We start from the raw sequence: 13,982 nt of genomic DNA on the forward strand, positions 1-13,982 counted from the left end.
AAAGAAACTTATGAACAGTCTTGCACTGCATCTTATGTCAAAAATTTGGGGTTAACTTACCAATAATAAGGAGGTACGAACCTGCAAAAAGCAATCATATAGTCTGGAAAATGATAGGCATGTTGCCTGTTCATAACAACTTTGAATGAGAGAGAAAGGGAATCACTGACTCTCTATTACAGTCAATTTTCTATACTAGTACTCATTCTCCCTCTGCTTTCTTTATTGCTTCTTTCTTTTTACCAAATCATACACTGCATGCTGTTTAAAACTAAACTGTTATCTCACTGGGCAGGGGCCTTATTTGGTTTCACAGCACAGCAAAACATGAACTGCATTTAGCACTGTGAGGTGTTAATGAAGTGACATATACTAAAATTGTTTATTTTTGTTGTCATTAGATATTTTCATGATTTATTCCTTGTGGCTTGACATCAACAGAAATCACTATTTGATTTTCATATTTATCTACAATAAAATAGTTTTAGAAATTCTAAGCCATTTATTAAGGTTCATTTTTCATAGAGGAAGCAAGGCAATTCTCTTTCTTGTTCAGCTTCATCCATGAAAACAGCCTGCAGATGTCACCACTCTGTTCAAAATAACTTACTTCCATTTCTCCCCTAAGTACATTGTATATGTTGATGAGGACTTGTTGAGGTTAACAACAGTAAGCCTAGATCTACAACAACAGCTTCTATTAGTGAATCACAAACATCTATTCTATCAACTTTTTTTCCAGCTGATCATAGCAATTGTCTGGAACACAATAACAGAAACACTAAATTTTGCACAGGTGTTATGACGTATTTATTAGATTCTTATAAGAGTCTGTATAGAGTCCATTCCTGACAACTTTAAAAGAAAAAAACATGTTCCATCAATAAGAAAATGCAGAGGTGGTCATGTCCTCTAAATTTACTTGACTGTTTTTTCTTTTTCCCCAAGTCTATTCATTCAGCTCAATTGCTACCTTGTTCTTTTTCTCTCTCTCTTTTTTTTTTTTTCTTAATTGTGTCAGATTCTTAAACTGGCTTGTACGTAGTTAGGTCTTCTCTGAGCCCAGACATATAAATAAACTGTTATAGTAATAATAAGAAGCTATGCATCTGTAGCTTCAATGTTACAGTGTACATAAATATTTTTAGCTCCCTGAGAGGTTAGCTAACAAGAATTAACTAGGTGTATTTCTTTTAGGGTTGAACTATTACAAATCTTCTGTGTTTGCAGTGGTCTAAGAGGTGCTGTGGGTCAGTTCACCTGTGGTAACAGGACTAACATGTTGATTGATATAAGCTGAGTGCTTAGACTCTGAGAAATACTCCTCCTCCTTTGACATATTTTCTTCCCCATGTTGACTTGATCACCTTGACTTCTATTTCTATTGATTTCTATTTCTTGGCTTCATCTACTCTTTTAGCTGTTCTTTCCCAATGCCTAATTTGTTCATGAAACACCTTTCTGCAATCATCTGAAATAATTTTACCATTATTTCTTCTTCAAACAGCTTTCACTCGAAGTTATCACAAACCCCAAATACTAGAATGTACTCCCATGACTAATGGTCCTAGTGACTCTGATGGACAAAGGGTACATCCGTGTTCTTCAACTCAAGTCAAGATACTTGAGTTGCCATCAAGTTCAACCATAGAGCTTTTTTGTTATGTCTACACTGAACACTGGTACTGTACAAAGGTATCTAAACTGGTTTATTTAGATCTGACTCTCAAAAGCACTATAGCTGTGTAAACCTTTTCAGCAAGCCAAACTATCCTTTACAGCAGCTCTGTACAGCAGAACTGTATGTTGGCCACTCAGTGGCCAACCTGATTCACTGAGAGCTGGTTAAGAAATCACCATCACACTGTTTTGTTTAGCATAGATAGGTTTAAAGATTAGAAGTCTGGAAGGGATGATTTGCTAAAAGTGTAAGTCCTTCAAAGCAAAACAAACTGCAACTGTTAGACTTTCATACGGAAAAGATGAAGAGCTACAGCTAAACAGAAAAAGAAACAGAAAGAAAATATCATAACAGTAAGAAGAGCAGGCTTATCTACACCGGATGTTCTTTTTTAACATAAAAAAATATATTAGGTATTTTTGTGTATATACTATGTACTATATAATCATGCTTTCTTCTTGCAGTATGATTACTTTAGATTTATAATAGCACCAATACAATAGCATCCAACAGAATAGAATCGAGAAAGTAGAACTTTCTGGTATTTTAGTCTGAGTCCTACTTGTTTAAAAGTTCTTTCTTGCAGTATATTTTAGGGTATCAATAATTATTCCTACTTGTAAGACCTCCTGTAAATGTTTTAATAGTTGTTGTTATTCAAATTTGATTTAAATTAGGTTTCTGATGTAGCTATTACTCTACCTGTATGCATCCTAGATAGCCATGTTGAGCAGCTATATGAACAGCAGTATTTCCATCCTGGTCAACTTCATCCAGTGAAATCCCTTGTTCTTGCATAAACTGAAGAAGCCACAGAAGTATTTTCTCCTAAGAGAAGGGGGAAACAGATGCCACAAAAGATAAATGACGAAAAGCTACAGGTACAGGAGGAATACTGGTACTGTCATCTGGCATCAATAATGATCAATAATTCCTTTCATAAGACCTTGCTTTCAGCCTCTCTTAACTTTGTAGGACATAGTATGTCAGGAGTTTGTCTCTGGTTTTTTTTTTTTTTTTTAAGGAAATATACCAAAGTATTTTAATCTGCCTTATAAAAAGACGTTACATCACTGTAACACATTCTGACAAATTGTTCACTGGAAAACATGCATGCCTATATCTTGCAGAGGACTCCTGAAGTACAACAGCTTGTGTGTCAGCCTGAAAATCTTTTTCTGAAAGCTTCACAAGCTTCTTTGGAAAATTACAACAGGAATATGTACAGATCACAGAGATGAGCAGTTAGATTCTTCAAATCTATCATCATGCTCCATGATGTGCAAGAAGAGAAGCAAGGCAACTAAACTCAGGAAATCTGTCCATCCTGAGCTCTCAGTGCGCCGATTTTTCAAGGAAAATGAGATGGAACCTCAAATTCTTTAGGTCTCCTCCAGAATATTCCATCCATTCAGGATCTCTGCTGTCTACTTCATAGGGACAAATTGTCTGGAACTTATCTTCTTTGCATTTCCATTTTAACAGCAATTTTGTTTTTTGTTACAGGGCGAAGGAATAGGTATTTATACTTGGCTGAATGCCAAATATAGATGACAGCCAGCATGGAGGAATGACTTAAGATCACATATCACTCTTAAAATGCTTTCGAGCAATTTCTGGAAATGCCTGTGGTGTTGGCAAGCAGTGGAGAAGGATTGTACTACTCCTGTAAATTTCCCTTATGTTTTAATAATAACAAGAAAAATATTTTAGAGACATTCCTCTGAAGAACTGGAATACAGTTATAGCTGTGAAATTATATATATCTTCAAAATGTAAAAGTGACCGAAACGCTGAGCATGGCCTATAACTTTATGATCACAATCAGCACGGAGAAAATTAGGCTTTCCAGTCATTTATGTTATCAACATAGAAATCAAGCACCTGTACGACTAAATGCCATCATCTCTACTTAGAAGTGTCTGTGTATTAACTCATCACAGGCACAACATTAGAAACCTACTGAAACAGTTTGTGTTTCTCTCAGATGACTATGTTTTTTAACAGATGTATCCTTGACATGACAAACACAGGTAAAATAACTTCAGTTTTCTTCACTTTCATACGGAAAAATGAAAAATCGTTTATCAAAATATACTATACAACCCTTTTGTAACACTCATATGATATACCTGGAAGAAAATTCTTCCTAGGAAAAGGTTTATAATCATCTATTTACTCAGACAAAATGAAGAATAATAAAATTTATTTAGAAGGTTAAGATAATGGAAAATAGTCACATACTTGTTATGTAACAGGACCTGATATACACTGACAAATTACTCAGTACAGCTGATAATTTTAAGACCTTCAATGGACTTACGTTGTAGCAGTGGTTATTGTCCCTCTGGCATATTCCACACCTACAACTATGCAAACCTCTCTAAAAAAAAGATTCTGGGAAAATGTCACAATACATAATTTCTATTTTGGGACTGGCTCCATCAGCTTTTGAAACAGAAAGAGCAGTTAGCAAAGACCATTTAAATGATTAAATATACTACAAATGGAAGGATTAGCATGGTGAAGAGTACAGACTCGACAGTCAATCTTTGCCCCATTACTTGAAATTGATTAAATAGATACCAGTTTTTTTGAATAAAAGACTAAGGTGTGTGAAAGGAACACAAAAATGACATTACAAACGAAAAAAACAATCATCTTGAGGTGCATAAATGTGCATTTACATATCTGAATGCCACATACTGTGCCCACATTGTGGTCTCTTGCACTACACCACTGCTGAGAGGCACACAGAAACCCCCCGAGGCTCTCAGTAATGCTGTAGCTCTGGTTCCCCAAAGTCCCTCTTGACTCTCTTGAGCCTGCAGGGAACAAACACTTGGCATTCCTCACCCTCTGTCTGTTACCAGTGTGGCCCATGCTATGATAGTATCCATGTTGGAAAGAAGCTATAGCCCTTTGAAGCTTTTAGTCAGGACCTATTATGTACATCTGGGATTGCACCATCACTCCTTCCTGTTGTTCAGGAGCAGCTGGTATATGATCTACCATGCACCAACAACGTGGTGTGAAGAGACCTGCCCACCACGGTTGCTTCTTGCAAAAGCTCATGGTTAAAGAAGCCCTAGGTAGGAGGTATGCAGACCAGGCTACTGGTTGACTTTAAGCTCTTCTTCTCTTTCATCAGATGAATTTATGTGGTTCCTCTCTCATTTGACAAAATACAGTATTGTTGAGATGTTTTTGAAGTCTGGTCATGACTGTGGTTTGATGACCTTTAACTTAGGAGCTTTGCTATGAAATCACTTTTGTTGCCCATTCTAAATGATATTTATTGAAGACAAATATGGTATGCATGCCTAATGCCTGGGGAAACAATGGATGGGCTGACTCTGATAGAAAATGATTCAATAACAGGTCTTCCTTGTAAAAATATTACTCTTGTAATTCTGCCAAGACCAGTGTTTACATGGATTATCTCTCATGTAAGTAATGGTAAAATAAATTAAAACTTTGAGGATAGTGCCAATTACGCTTTGGAATATCTCAACTCTTTTTTCTTCCTAACACAGTTGGGCAAGATAGTCTGGCTTCCCTTCAGCCTCAACATTCCTTCGTGTTTGTAAGACATTTATAGATTATAAAAAAAAAAAGATAGTTGACATTACATATGAACTTTCTTTGGCATTCATCTAACTAAGAAAATTTGGCAGTAATTTTTATATCACCTTTGTAAATTTCATGCATGGTTGACTGTAGCTGGTGTTTCTTAACTGGTGGAGCTTCCGTCCTGCTCTGAAAATAATATCTAGATAAACTGTGCCAGATCTGCTCCTGGCAGTAGACAGTAGAGCTTGAAAAAAAAAATAAATCTTGACTGGATTTAGTTTGTATAAACATCTTTAGAGATGAGGACAAAATTAGGCTAATGAAAAGAAGACATTAACATAAGTTCATATGAAGCTTTCTCTTCCAAAGTTTCTTCTCAGTAGTAAACATTTCTTTCTCAAATCCAGTACTGATTGGGCTCCCAGCTTCCTTGTATCAGTTGTAACTTTACAAGCCTTTATAGTTATAGAAAGCAGAATAAAATCAATCAGTATATCCAGCAGGTTCCTAACTTGCACCAGTAACATCTGCATAGCAGGTGACTGAAGAGTAATGGAGGTGTTTGTACAGCCAAGAACAAAGGTGTCTGTGTTGCCTTAGGAAACAGTAGGAGAAAGGGTAGACTTCCAGCTCCATAGCTTTCCAGATCTGCTCCTCTCCTTCCATCCCCCTACAGCAAATCCACCCTTGCAAAGAATCAACTAACAGCCAAAACATGCCACAATATTTGTAAAGCATTGAATAAGATAACCATGTTTGTACAGGAAAGAAAAGGCAAATTTTCTTAGGGAATACATTTTGCTTGTCCTCTCTTTTACCAAGGAAGAGAGAAAACAGCATTAGCACAAAAATAGTATTTTTTCTGCATTTATCCTTAATGTTTGTTGAAGAAACTGGATGATACAACTAGTCCATCTGCCAAAGGCATTAGAGAAGAATAACCAATCACTGTTACTTGTATAGTAAATCCTGGAGAAGGTCCTTTGAAGAGGGGTTATTGCAAGGTCTATTTAGGAAAAATAGACTGTGGGAGGAGAATCTGGTCTAATCAAGCGGTATATGTTTCCCCAGACAGTAGCAAAACACCAAAATGCTGTACTTCTGTGGTTTCCCAAGATTAGATTTATAGATAAGTTAGGTGTGGAACAGGATTGGTTTACAACATATTTTATATGTAATTCTTAATAGGACTGGCTAGAGTTAGGCAGATGATTAAGTTCTGTCACACTTCATTTTACTGCCAATATACTGAATTAATAAATTGCCACAGTTTGCCATTTTTTTGAGATTAGTCTCTCCTGGAAAACGAATGTGAGCTATTCAAAATGTTTGATGATTTTCTAATATCCAAGGGGACCCATAAGGGATCATAAAGGCTAAATTTAGAAGATGCTCTTGGGAATTATAAGGCTGGCATAATATGGCATCTAATCTTCTCTGAGGCATTATTTAAAGCTTAAAAAAAAGGACTTAAGAGGGAGAATACTGAAAAAATACACGGATTAAATGGGAAAAAGATCTTTCAATATTTAAACTGTTTATGAACCCCTGTGTTTAAAAGCCATAAAATAATAAAGATGCTTTAAATTAAAATTCCTGTATAAGCATCACAATAATCTCTTTGAAAAGTAAATGAAAACCATACCTGACCATAGCAACCTGCATAATGAATAAGGCTCGGATGATCTTTGGAGCAACTTAATTCTGCAATAGCTTCTGTTTCGCTCACCATCCACCGAACACATTCCAGCTGACCATTCTAAACAAATAACAAAAAAAATTATTTAAATTCCAGCTGTTTCATTCCAAACACATCTAATAAACAGGGAAAAGTGTATCAGAAATGCAGTATGTCACAAAATTCCACTTTTTTTTTGAAGTTTTTCTTTAATCTGTCCTCACGTATTGCACTTGTTTATCTTGCTGTCCTGTATCAAATATAATTTGGCTACTTATAACTTATAGTCGCCTCAAGCTTACCTTGTAATTTCCATCTTTTCCCTCCTAAAACTACAGCTGAGCAAATGTGTTGGCACAGAATGTTTGCTGAATGGCGTCACAGCAGACACCAGCTCAAGAGGCAGTGAAAGAGTACTACATACACAGTCTGATCCCTATTGTTCAATTGTTTAGACCAAAACCATAGCTCTGCTTTTATCACGCTTACAGCAAGGCTCCATATTTAAAATTAATAAGATCATTTACTGGAGCAGAGTGAACAATCACTCTCCCTACAAACTCAATAATTAAGTGTATATTTCCTAAGTTATTATTAAGTATGTAGTATCTGAACACCTAAACCTCTTAGATTAGGACGTGTGATAAATATTGTACAAACACAAACGAGGAGAGGTTCTTGCCCTGAACTCCTTTTACAGCCCATTCTCAAGTGTTCCAAATTACTATGCATACTCAGGGAGGTTTACAAGTTTCTATGAAGTGGGATGTAGATGCTGCAAAGACCTTGATCCAAGTGCAAAGTCTTGCATCTAGTCTGGGACAATCCCAATTACAAATACAGGCTGGACAGAGAATGGATTGAGAGCAGCCCTGAGAAGGACCTGGAGGTGTTGGTTGATGAGAAGCTCAACGTGAGCTGGCAATGTGTGCTTGCAGCCCAGAAAGCCAACTGTATCCTGAGCTGCATCAAAAGAAGTGTGGCCAGCAGGGGGAGGGAGGGGATTCTCCCCCTCTACACTGCCCCTGTGAGACCCCACCTGGAGCACTGCATTCAGCTGCAGGGCCCCCAGAACAAGAAAGATGTGGACCTATTAGAATGGGTCCAGAGGAGGGCCATGAAGATGATCAGAGGGCTCGAGCACCTCTCCTGTGAACACAGACTGAAGGAGATGGGGTTGTTCAGCCTGGAGAAAAGGACCTGGGGAGACCTTGTAGGAGCGGGCCTTCCAGTACCTAAAGGAGGTCTACAGGAGAGCAAGAGAGGGACTCTGTCAGGTAATGTAGTGATAGGACAAGGAGTAATGGTTTTAAACTAAAAGAGGGTGGGTTTAGATTAGACACTAGGAAGAAAGTCTTCCCTCAGAGCGTGGTAAGGCCCTGGCACAGGCTGTCCAGAGAAGCTGTGGATGCCCCATCCCTGGAGATGCTCAAGGCCAGGCTGGATGGGGCTTTGGGCAGCCTGGTCTGGTGGGAGGTGTCCCTGCCCATGGCAGGGGGTTGGAACCAGATGGTCTTTAAGGTCCCATCCAACCCAAACTGTTCCATGATTCTATGAAAGACAGATGAACATCTTCTTCAGAGCATGTTTGTGACCCAGTTTAAAAGCAACAGCTTTTAGCAGCTTCTCTTGCTGCAGTGTCTTCTCTTTCAAAAATCATACCTCACTACATGCAGGCATGACCTGCTCCTATTTCACTATTCAACTGTCTTTTTCATAAACGTTATTATAGTCTTTATAGCTAAAAGAATCATTTCAAGCCCTCAGTCAAAACCTCATACAGGACAAAAGAGAAAACATAAAATACTCTCTGCATTCATAGAAAGGAAAAAGCTATTTTGGAAAGGAAATAAATATCAATTTCAAGTTTCAGATTTGTTTTTACACAAAGAGAAGAATGCAAACCTGCAGGTTGGAGTCCACCAGTTCTCTGCCAGTTTCTAAAGTTTTCCCAAGAAGTAAATAGCAATTGAATAAAAATATATCTGAAAAATCAGAAACCCTTGTCATTGTTTTGTCTTAAGGTACTCCATGACTAAGATGAATGGCATTCAACCATCCAATCTTATTGAAGACCCAGAATCAGTTTGTCAAAATTATCAGCCTTCCTATACACCTCTAGGTTTTACTTTAGGGCAGCAACACCAATTATCCTCACATTTCCCTACATAATAGTTGTTTCTGTAAGTTTTGACAGTAATTATCACATTTTCTGACTGGTTGCTCTGCAATATGTACATTTTAACTTCAATGCAATTGTTGTAGACAACCGAGACGTTTCATCTCCAGATGCGGATCAGATTTATTTCATGCTTTGTAAACATGGTCTCACACCTTTTTTTTCTAACTCTCTTACACTTTTCTGAAGACACAACTGAGCCTGATTGATGAATGTTCCTCAGAATACAGCAATTTTTTAGACAGTTAACAGATTTAAAAATGAACATATATTCATTGACAACAATGGATAAAAATGTCATTTAACAAAAGGCTTGAAAATGACTTCCTGATGGATGTAATACCTACTGCTGTCACAGAAAGAAACTAAATCACCTTTATGCCACATTACAGTAGAGACAGAGACTAAATTACCTTTATTGCTAATCCAGCTGGAGTTAGCTGCTCAATGTTTCTTTCATTCAAACAGTCTTCGCCCATCAAAGAAGTGAGATGCTGCAGGCATTCTGCATGTCCCTTTGATGCTGCTACATGCAACAGATTGTTGTCACATTCATCATGAATCTTATCCAGATTATCTGCTGCTAAATGTGGCTGATAAAGAAGGCGTTATGTTAGTTACAACTAGGGATAAGAACACAGAACTCTAAGCCTCGGAACCCAAGATACAAGACAAAAGACATTTTCCCATAGTCACATTCTTTTACAACTCATAACCAGCAGCTTTTAATTTCCTGGTACAGCAATTGGCTACCATTAGTGAAAGGATAGAGGCAGTATGCTCATTGGCTTCATTCTCTGCTTAATTTCTCTCCATCTAGGCTAAATGCCATAAAGAAGTGCAAGGTTCTTGAATAGCTTTAAGTCTTTGTACTAGTTTGTTCTACAATAACAAATGTGCAATGTAAGAAAATACATTTTCATAATTTCTGTCAATTTTGTGATTGGTTTCTTTTCTCTTTTTTTTTTTTTGGAAGGGATGGGGGTGAGGAGAGGGAGGGGAGGAGGGACAGAAGGCATTATAATAATGTGTAATTCAAGAGAAATCATCCACAACTCTTAAAAATCTTCCTGTTTAATTTTGCTCATCACAAAGTGGTAGCTTGTATTGTTCAGCACAATCTAAATTGTACTTAAAACATGAGGCAGAAGACTCTTATTTAGTAGCTTGTTTCTGTTAAAAAAATAATTTGTTGGAATATTTACACAAAGTAATTCATAACAATGACTTAATACATTATTCCTGCCCAAGTCTAATTTTCAGACACAACAATTAGACTGATAAACCCCAGAAGGAAAATGGAAGAAGAAACACAGAGTTAAGCAGTAACAACGACAAGTTTCTCGTGTAGTGCAGGCTTGTCAGAGTACTGTTTGATGAATATACTTTACTTACAGATTTCGATCTGTTTGGAAAATAAATACATATTTTCTGCCTACCCGCCTACCTATTATGACCTTTTTTTGTTTGTTTGTTTGTATTATTTTTACCAATTCCTATTTTGGGTGAATTCCATCTACTTTTATTTCTTACTGAGCATTCTAATATACTCTTCTGCCTCTGTCTAGTCTTTGAATGTCTGTCTTTGTTTTTACTGCTATGTTAATAGCATGCCTTTGTGCTTGAGCTAGACTGGTAAACAGAGAAGCTAAACAAAAATCTAACAAAAACAGTTCTTATACATACACAGGGCCTCCACCAGCCATTCTGACTGCAGATCACATGCTCTGCATCATTGTGTTCACTTGCATCTAGTTACTTTGGAAAACATCATTGATAGTGTCTGATCACTGTGCTAGAATTTACTGAAAACTTCATATGGGTCAGAGGCCATTGAGGCTTTAGAGAAAGCCCCTGCCTGAGAATGCTGCTGCAACAAGCCAGCATAAACACTCCTGAATAATAATCAGAATACAACAGAAGCCCCTCTGTTCCCACTGTCAGCTTCTAAATAACAACTGAGGTAAACCATTAATAACTGAACAAAACAACCCACAAATGTTGTGAAAGGCAAAGCCCATTTAAGATTTAAATATGATATTCAAATGATTTCAAGAGTTAAAATGCCTACCTTCTATATTATTTCAGTTTACTGCATAAACTAGCAATCTTGCCTATGCTCACATAAAACTAGTATCCTGTTTTTGTTACTTACTTGTTTTAAAGATGAAAACTTTCTACCTGGAAGATAATTTACCCAATTTATAAGGAGCATACAAGATACAAAGGGTGGTGATGCAAAATACACACTTCATAAATTTTGCTGACGTAATGAACCACACCACAGAACCCTCTTATTCTACACAGTTTATGAAAAAAATGATACTTACCAGTAATGATATTTGGCCTTCCTTTACAATGTTTAAGATGCTCTTAAATTTTTTCACCTCTTCACTCCTCTCTTCTGGGCCCCCTGCACTGCTCCAGTTCATATTCAGTTCCTCAAGCTGCTTGTTTTCTGCCACTGCTGTCTGCAGGTGAAAAGTCCTCAGGTGGCAGTTAGGCATAGTCTTCTCAGTTTTGTGAGCCTGAGGATCAACAAATGTCCTACAGAGGAAACCCTTGCCCTGGGCTTCAGATTCATGGACTGAGCTACACTTAACTAAAGGCTGGGAAAGCTCTAATTCTTCTGTTATATGCTTGTGCTGATCAAGGACAATGGGCTGCGTTTTTCTCAGCTGAGAGCCTTTCACAGGAGAGAGAACACAGAACTGTGTCACCCCAGAAGGCGAGTTCTCTGTGCTCCCTGTAGGGCACGTCTTGCCACTAACACCATTGACTGTTGAACATACACCCAAATTTTTTTTCTCAGGAGCTACCTTTGTGAAGGGAATGAGTTGCTGGCTTGATTTAATATAAGGCACATCCAAAATTTCATCCATATCCAGGTCATAGTGCTCCAGCTCCCCGAGCAGAACAGTAGGCTCAATGTTTTTACTTTTAAGGTTCTCTCCTTCTCCTGGGCTCTGGTCATCATTCGGAGGTGCAGGTTGTGATTCGCTGCCCTTCTGGTATTCTCCCTTCTGGTTCTTTTGGTCATCACTTTCATTGTTCTCAGAGCTCTCTGGCTGGTGCTTTAGTGGGGAAACCCTCTTCACTGGTCTGAATTTATTGCACACATCTGCAATGCCTGTTGGTTTCTGTGCATTTCCGATAAGAGTTGAGACTCCACAGTTCCAGCTGCTGCTGGAAACTGAAGAAATAGAGGAATATGATTTAGAACTGCTGATTACTGCCAGATGTGTGACATGATATATATAGCATGCTTCAAAGATATACCTGGATAAGCACTGGTAGCCAGAATTACATGACACCTTGCCAGATTCATATCTAAACAGATTTAACTGCAACTCTAAGAAAACAGCTGAAGAATTTCACATTCTAGAACAGAAATCTTCAAACAGGACATACATTAAAATCATTTACAAATAAAGTAGTTTTAATCAAGTAATAGGAACCTGTAAGAGTCCAGTAGCATTCACAGTGGCCTTACCCAGCTATGCTGGTTGGAACTCTACTTTTTGCACATTTCTAGTTGAACAGAGATACATAAGAAGAGAAGGGCAACCTCCCTGGTTAAAACTGTTTTAAGTGAGTTTGTTTTAGTAACAGCAACAATTTATTCTTTTAAGGCATGTTATCTCTGGAAGATGTATTTTTGACACAGGAAGTGGAAATCATGTTTTCATTAAAACAGCAAGTCAATAGAGGTGACCCTTCCTCTCTGCTCAGCCCTAGCAAGGCCACACCTACGGTCCTGCATCCAGTTCTGGCTCCCCGGTGCAAGAAGAACACAGACTTCCTAGAGCAAGTCCAGCACAGAGACACAAAGACACAACAGGACTGGAGCTTCTTTCATACGAAGAGAGGCTGAGAGAGCTGGGACCATTCAGCCTGCAGAAAAGAAGGGTCAGGAGAATCTTACCCACAGGTATGAAGGCATGTTGGGAGGTAAGGAAGAAGAGGGAGCTGGGCTCTTCTCAGTGGTACCCACTGACCAGATAAGAGGCAATGGGCACAAACTGAAACACACGAAATTCCAGCTGAAGGGAAGTGTAAGGTTGTATAGAAGTAGAGTGTCTGCTACTTTAAGGGCATTTGGTGAAGAACCTTTTCCAATGCAACAAGGGATAAGGGAGGAGGTGGTGGGAACCAAAACTTGGTCAGTTTTAACAAAGAAAGATGGAATGTGGGAATGTTATTTAAGCAAGGTTGACTGAGTTGATAAGAAGTAAAGTACCATGAGCAAAATGCTGAGACACAGACCTGACAAACAAAAATTGGGACAATGGCAAGAAATAAACCTCCTAGTCACACTAGTGGATGGACTATCTAAATACAGGTGCAGCTTCCAGGAAGATCAACCTGGATTTTGCAGAGGATAATACTGTGAACCGGAGGGTGAGGGGAGCCTCGACTGGGAGGCTGCAGAAACTTCAGACCTCTGCAAATCCATGGGGATATGTAAGAGGAAAGGGGAGCAAGAGGAACAAAGAGAGTAAGAAGAAAAGGGTATAAAAGAGTGCAGTATAAATTAAGAAGGTGTGCTTTTCTAGCTGGGCCGTGCACCTGATCACCTGGTGTGCCTGGGGTGTGCATGTGCATTCACCTGCAAGCTTTCAGCTGGACTTGCTGACAAGTAGTGGGGCCCTTGGGTCCTTGCTAGGGTATCAGGCATGGCGGGGGTCTCTGCCTGTGTGCCTGTGGAGAGCGTTGTGTGCATGATGGCAAGTGTGTGAGTGCTGCCTGTCTGCAGCGAGCCTCAAGCTGGACCAGATAGCAAGTAGGTGACCCATGAAGGAGGTAGCAGGCCTAGGGGGCAGGGTGCTGGGTGGACAAAGGGGCTGTGCCAGGGGTTTGAAGGATCCACA

The 13,982-nt window shown here is 38.6% G+C and overlaps 1 protein-coding gene across 3 annotated transcripts in view; it reads right to left on the reverse strand.

Annotated features, from left to right (window-relative positions):
- The window catches only part of SNCAIP (synuclein alpha interacting protein), an 88,640-nt gene that overhangs the window by 20,223 nt on the left and 54,435 nt on the right, over window positions 1-13,982 (reverse strand). For 2 of the 3 annotated variants that reach the window (XM_032206088.1, XM_032206089.1), the window contains exons 4-7: window positions 11,442-12,304; window positions 9,525-9,704; window positions 6,900-7,013; window positions 2,384-2,509 (exon numbers count right to left, since the gene is read on the reverse strand). In XM_032206088.1, the coding sequence (XP_032061979.1) occupies window positions 2,384-2,509; window positions 6,900-7,013; window positions 9,525-9,704; window positions 11,442-12,304 (1,283 nt within the window). Of the gene's footprint in view, window positions 1-2,383; window positions 2,510-5,373; window positions 5,423-6,899; window positions 7,014-9,524; window positions 9,705-11,441; window positions 12,305-13,982 lie in introns of those variants that run through there. The other variant, XM_032206090.1, reaches the window with a different exon arrangement.

Source organism: Aythya fuligula, chromosome Z, assembly GCF_009819795.1.
Source record: "Aythya fuligula isolate bAytFul2 chromosome Z, bAytFul2.pri, whole genome shotgun sequence".
NCBI classification, from domain to species: Eukaryota; Metazoa; Chordata; class Aves; order Anseriformes; family Anatidae; genus Aythya; species Aythya fuligula.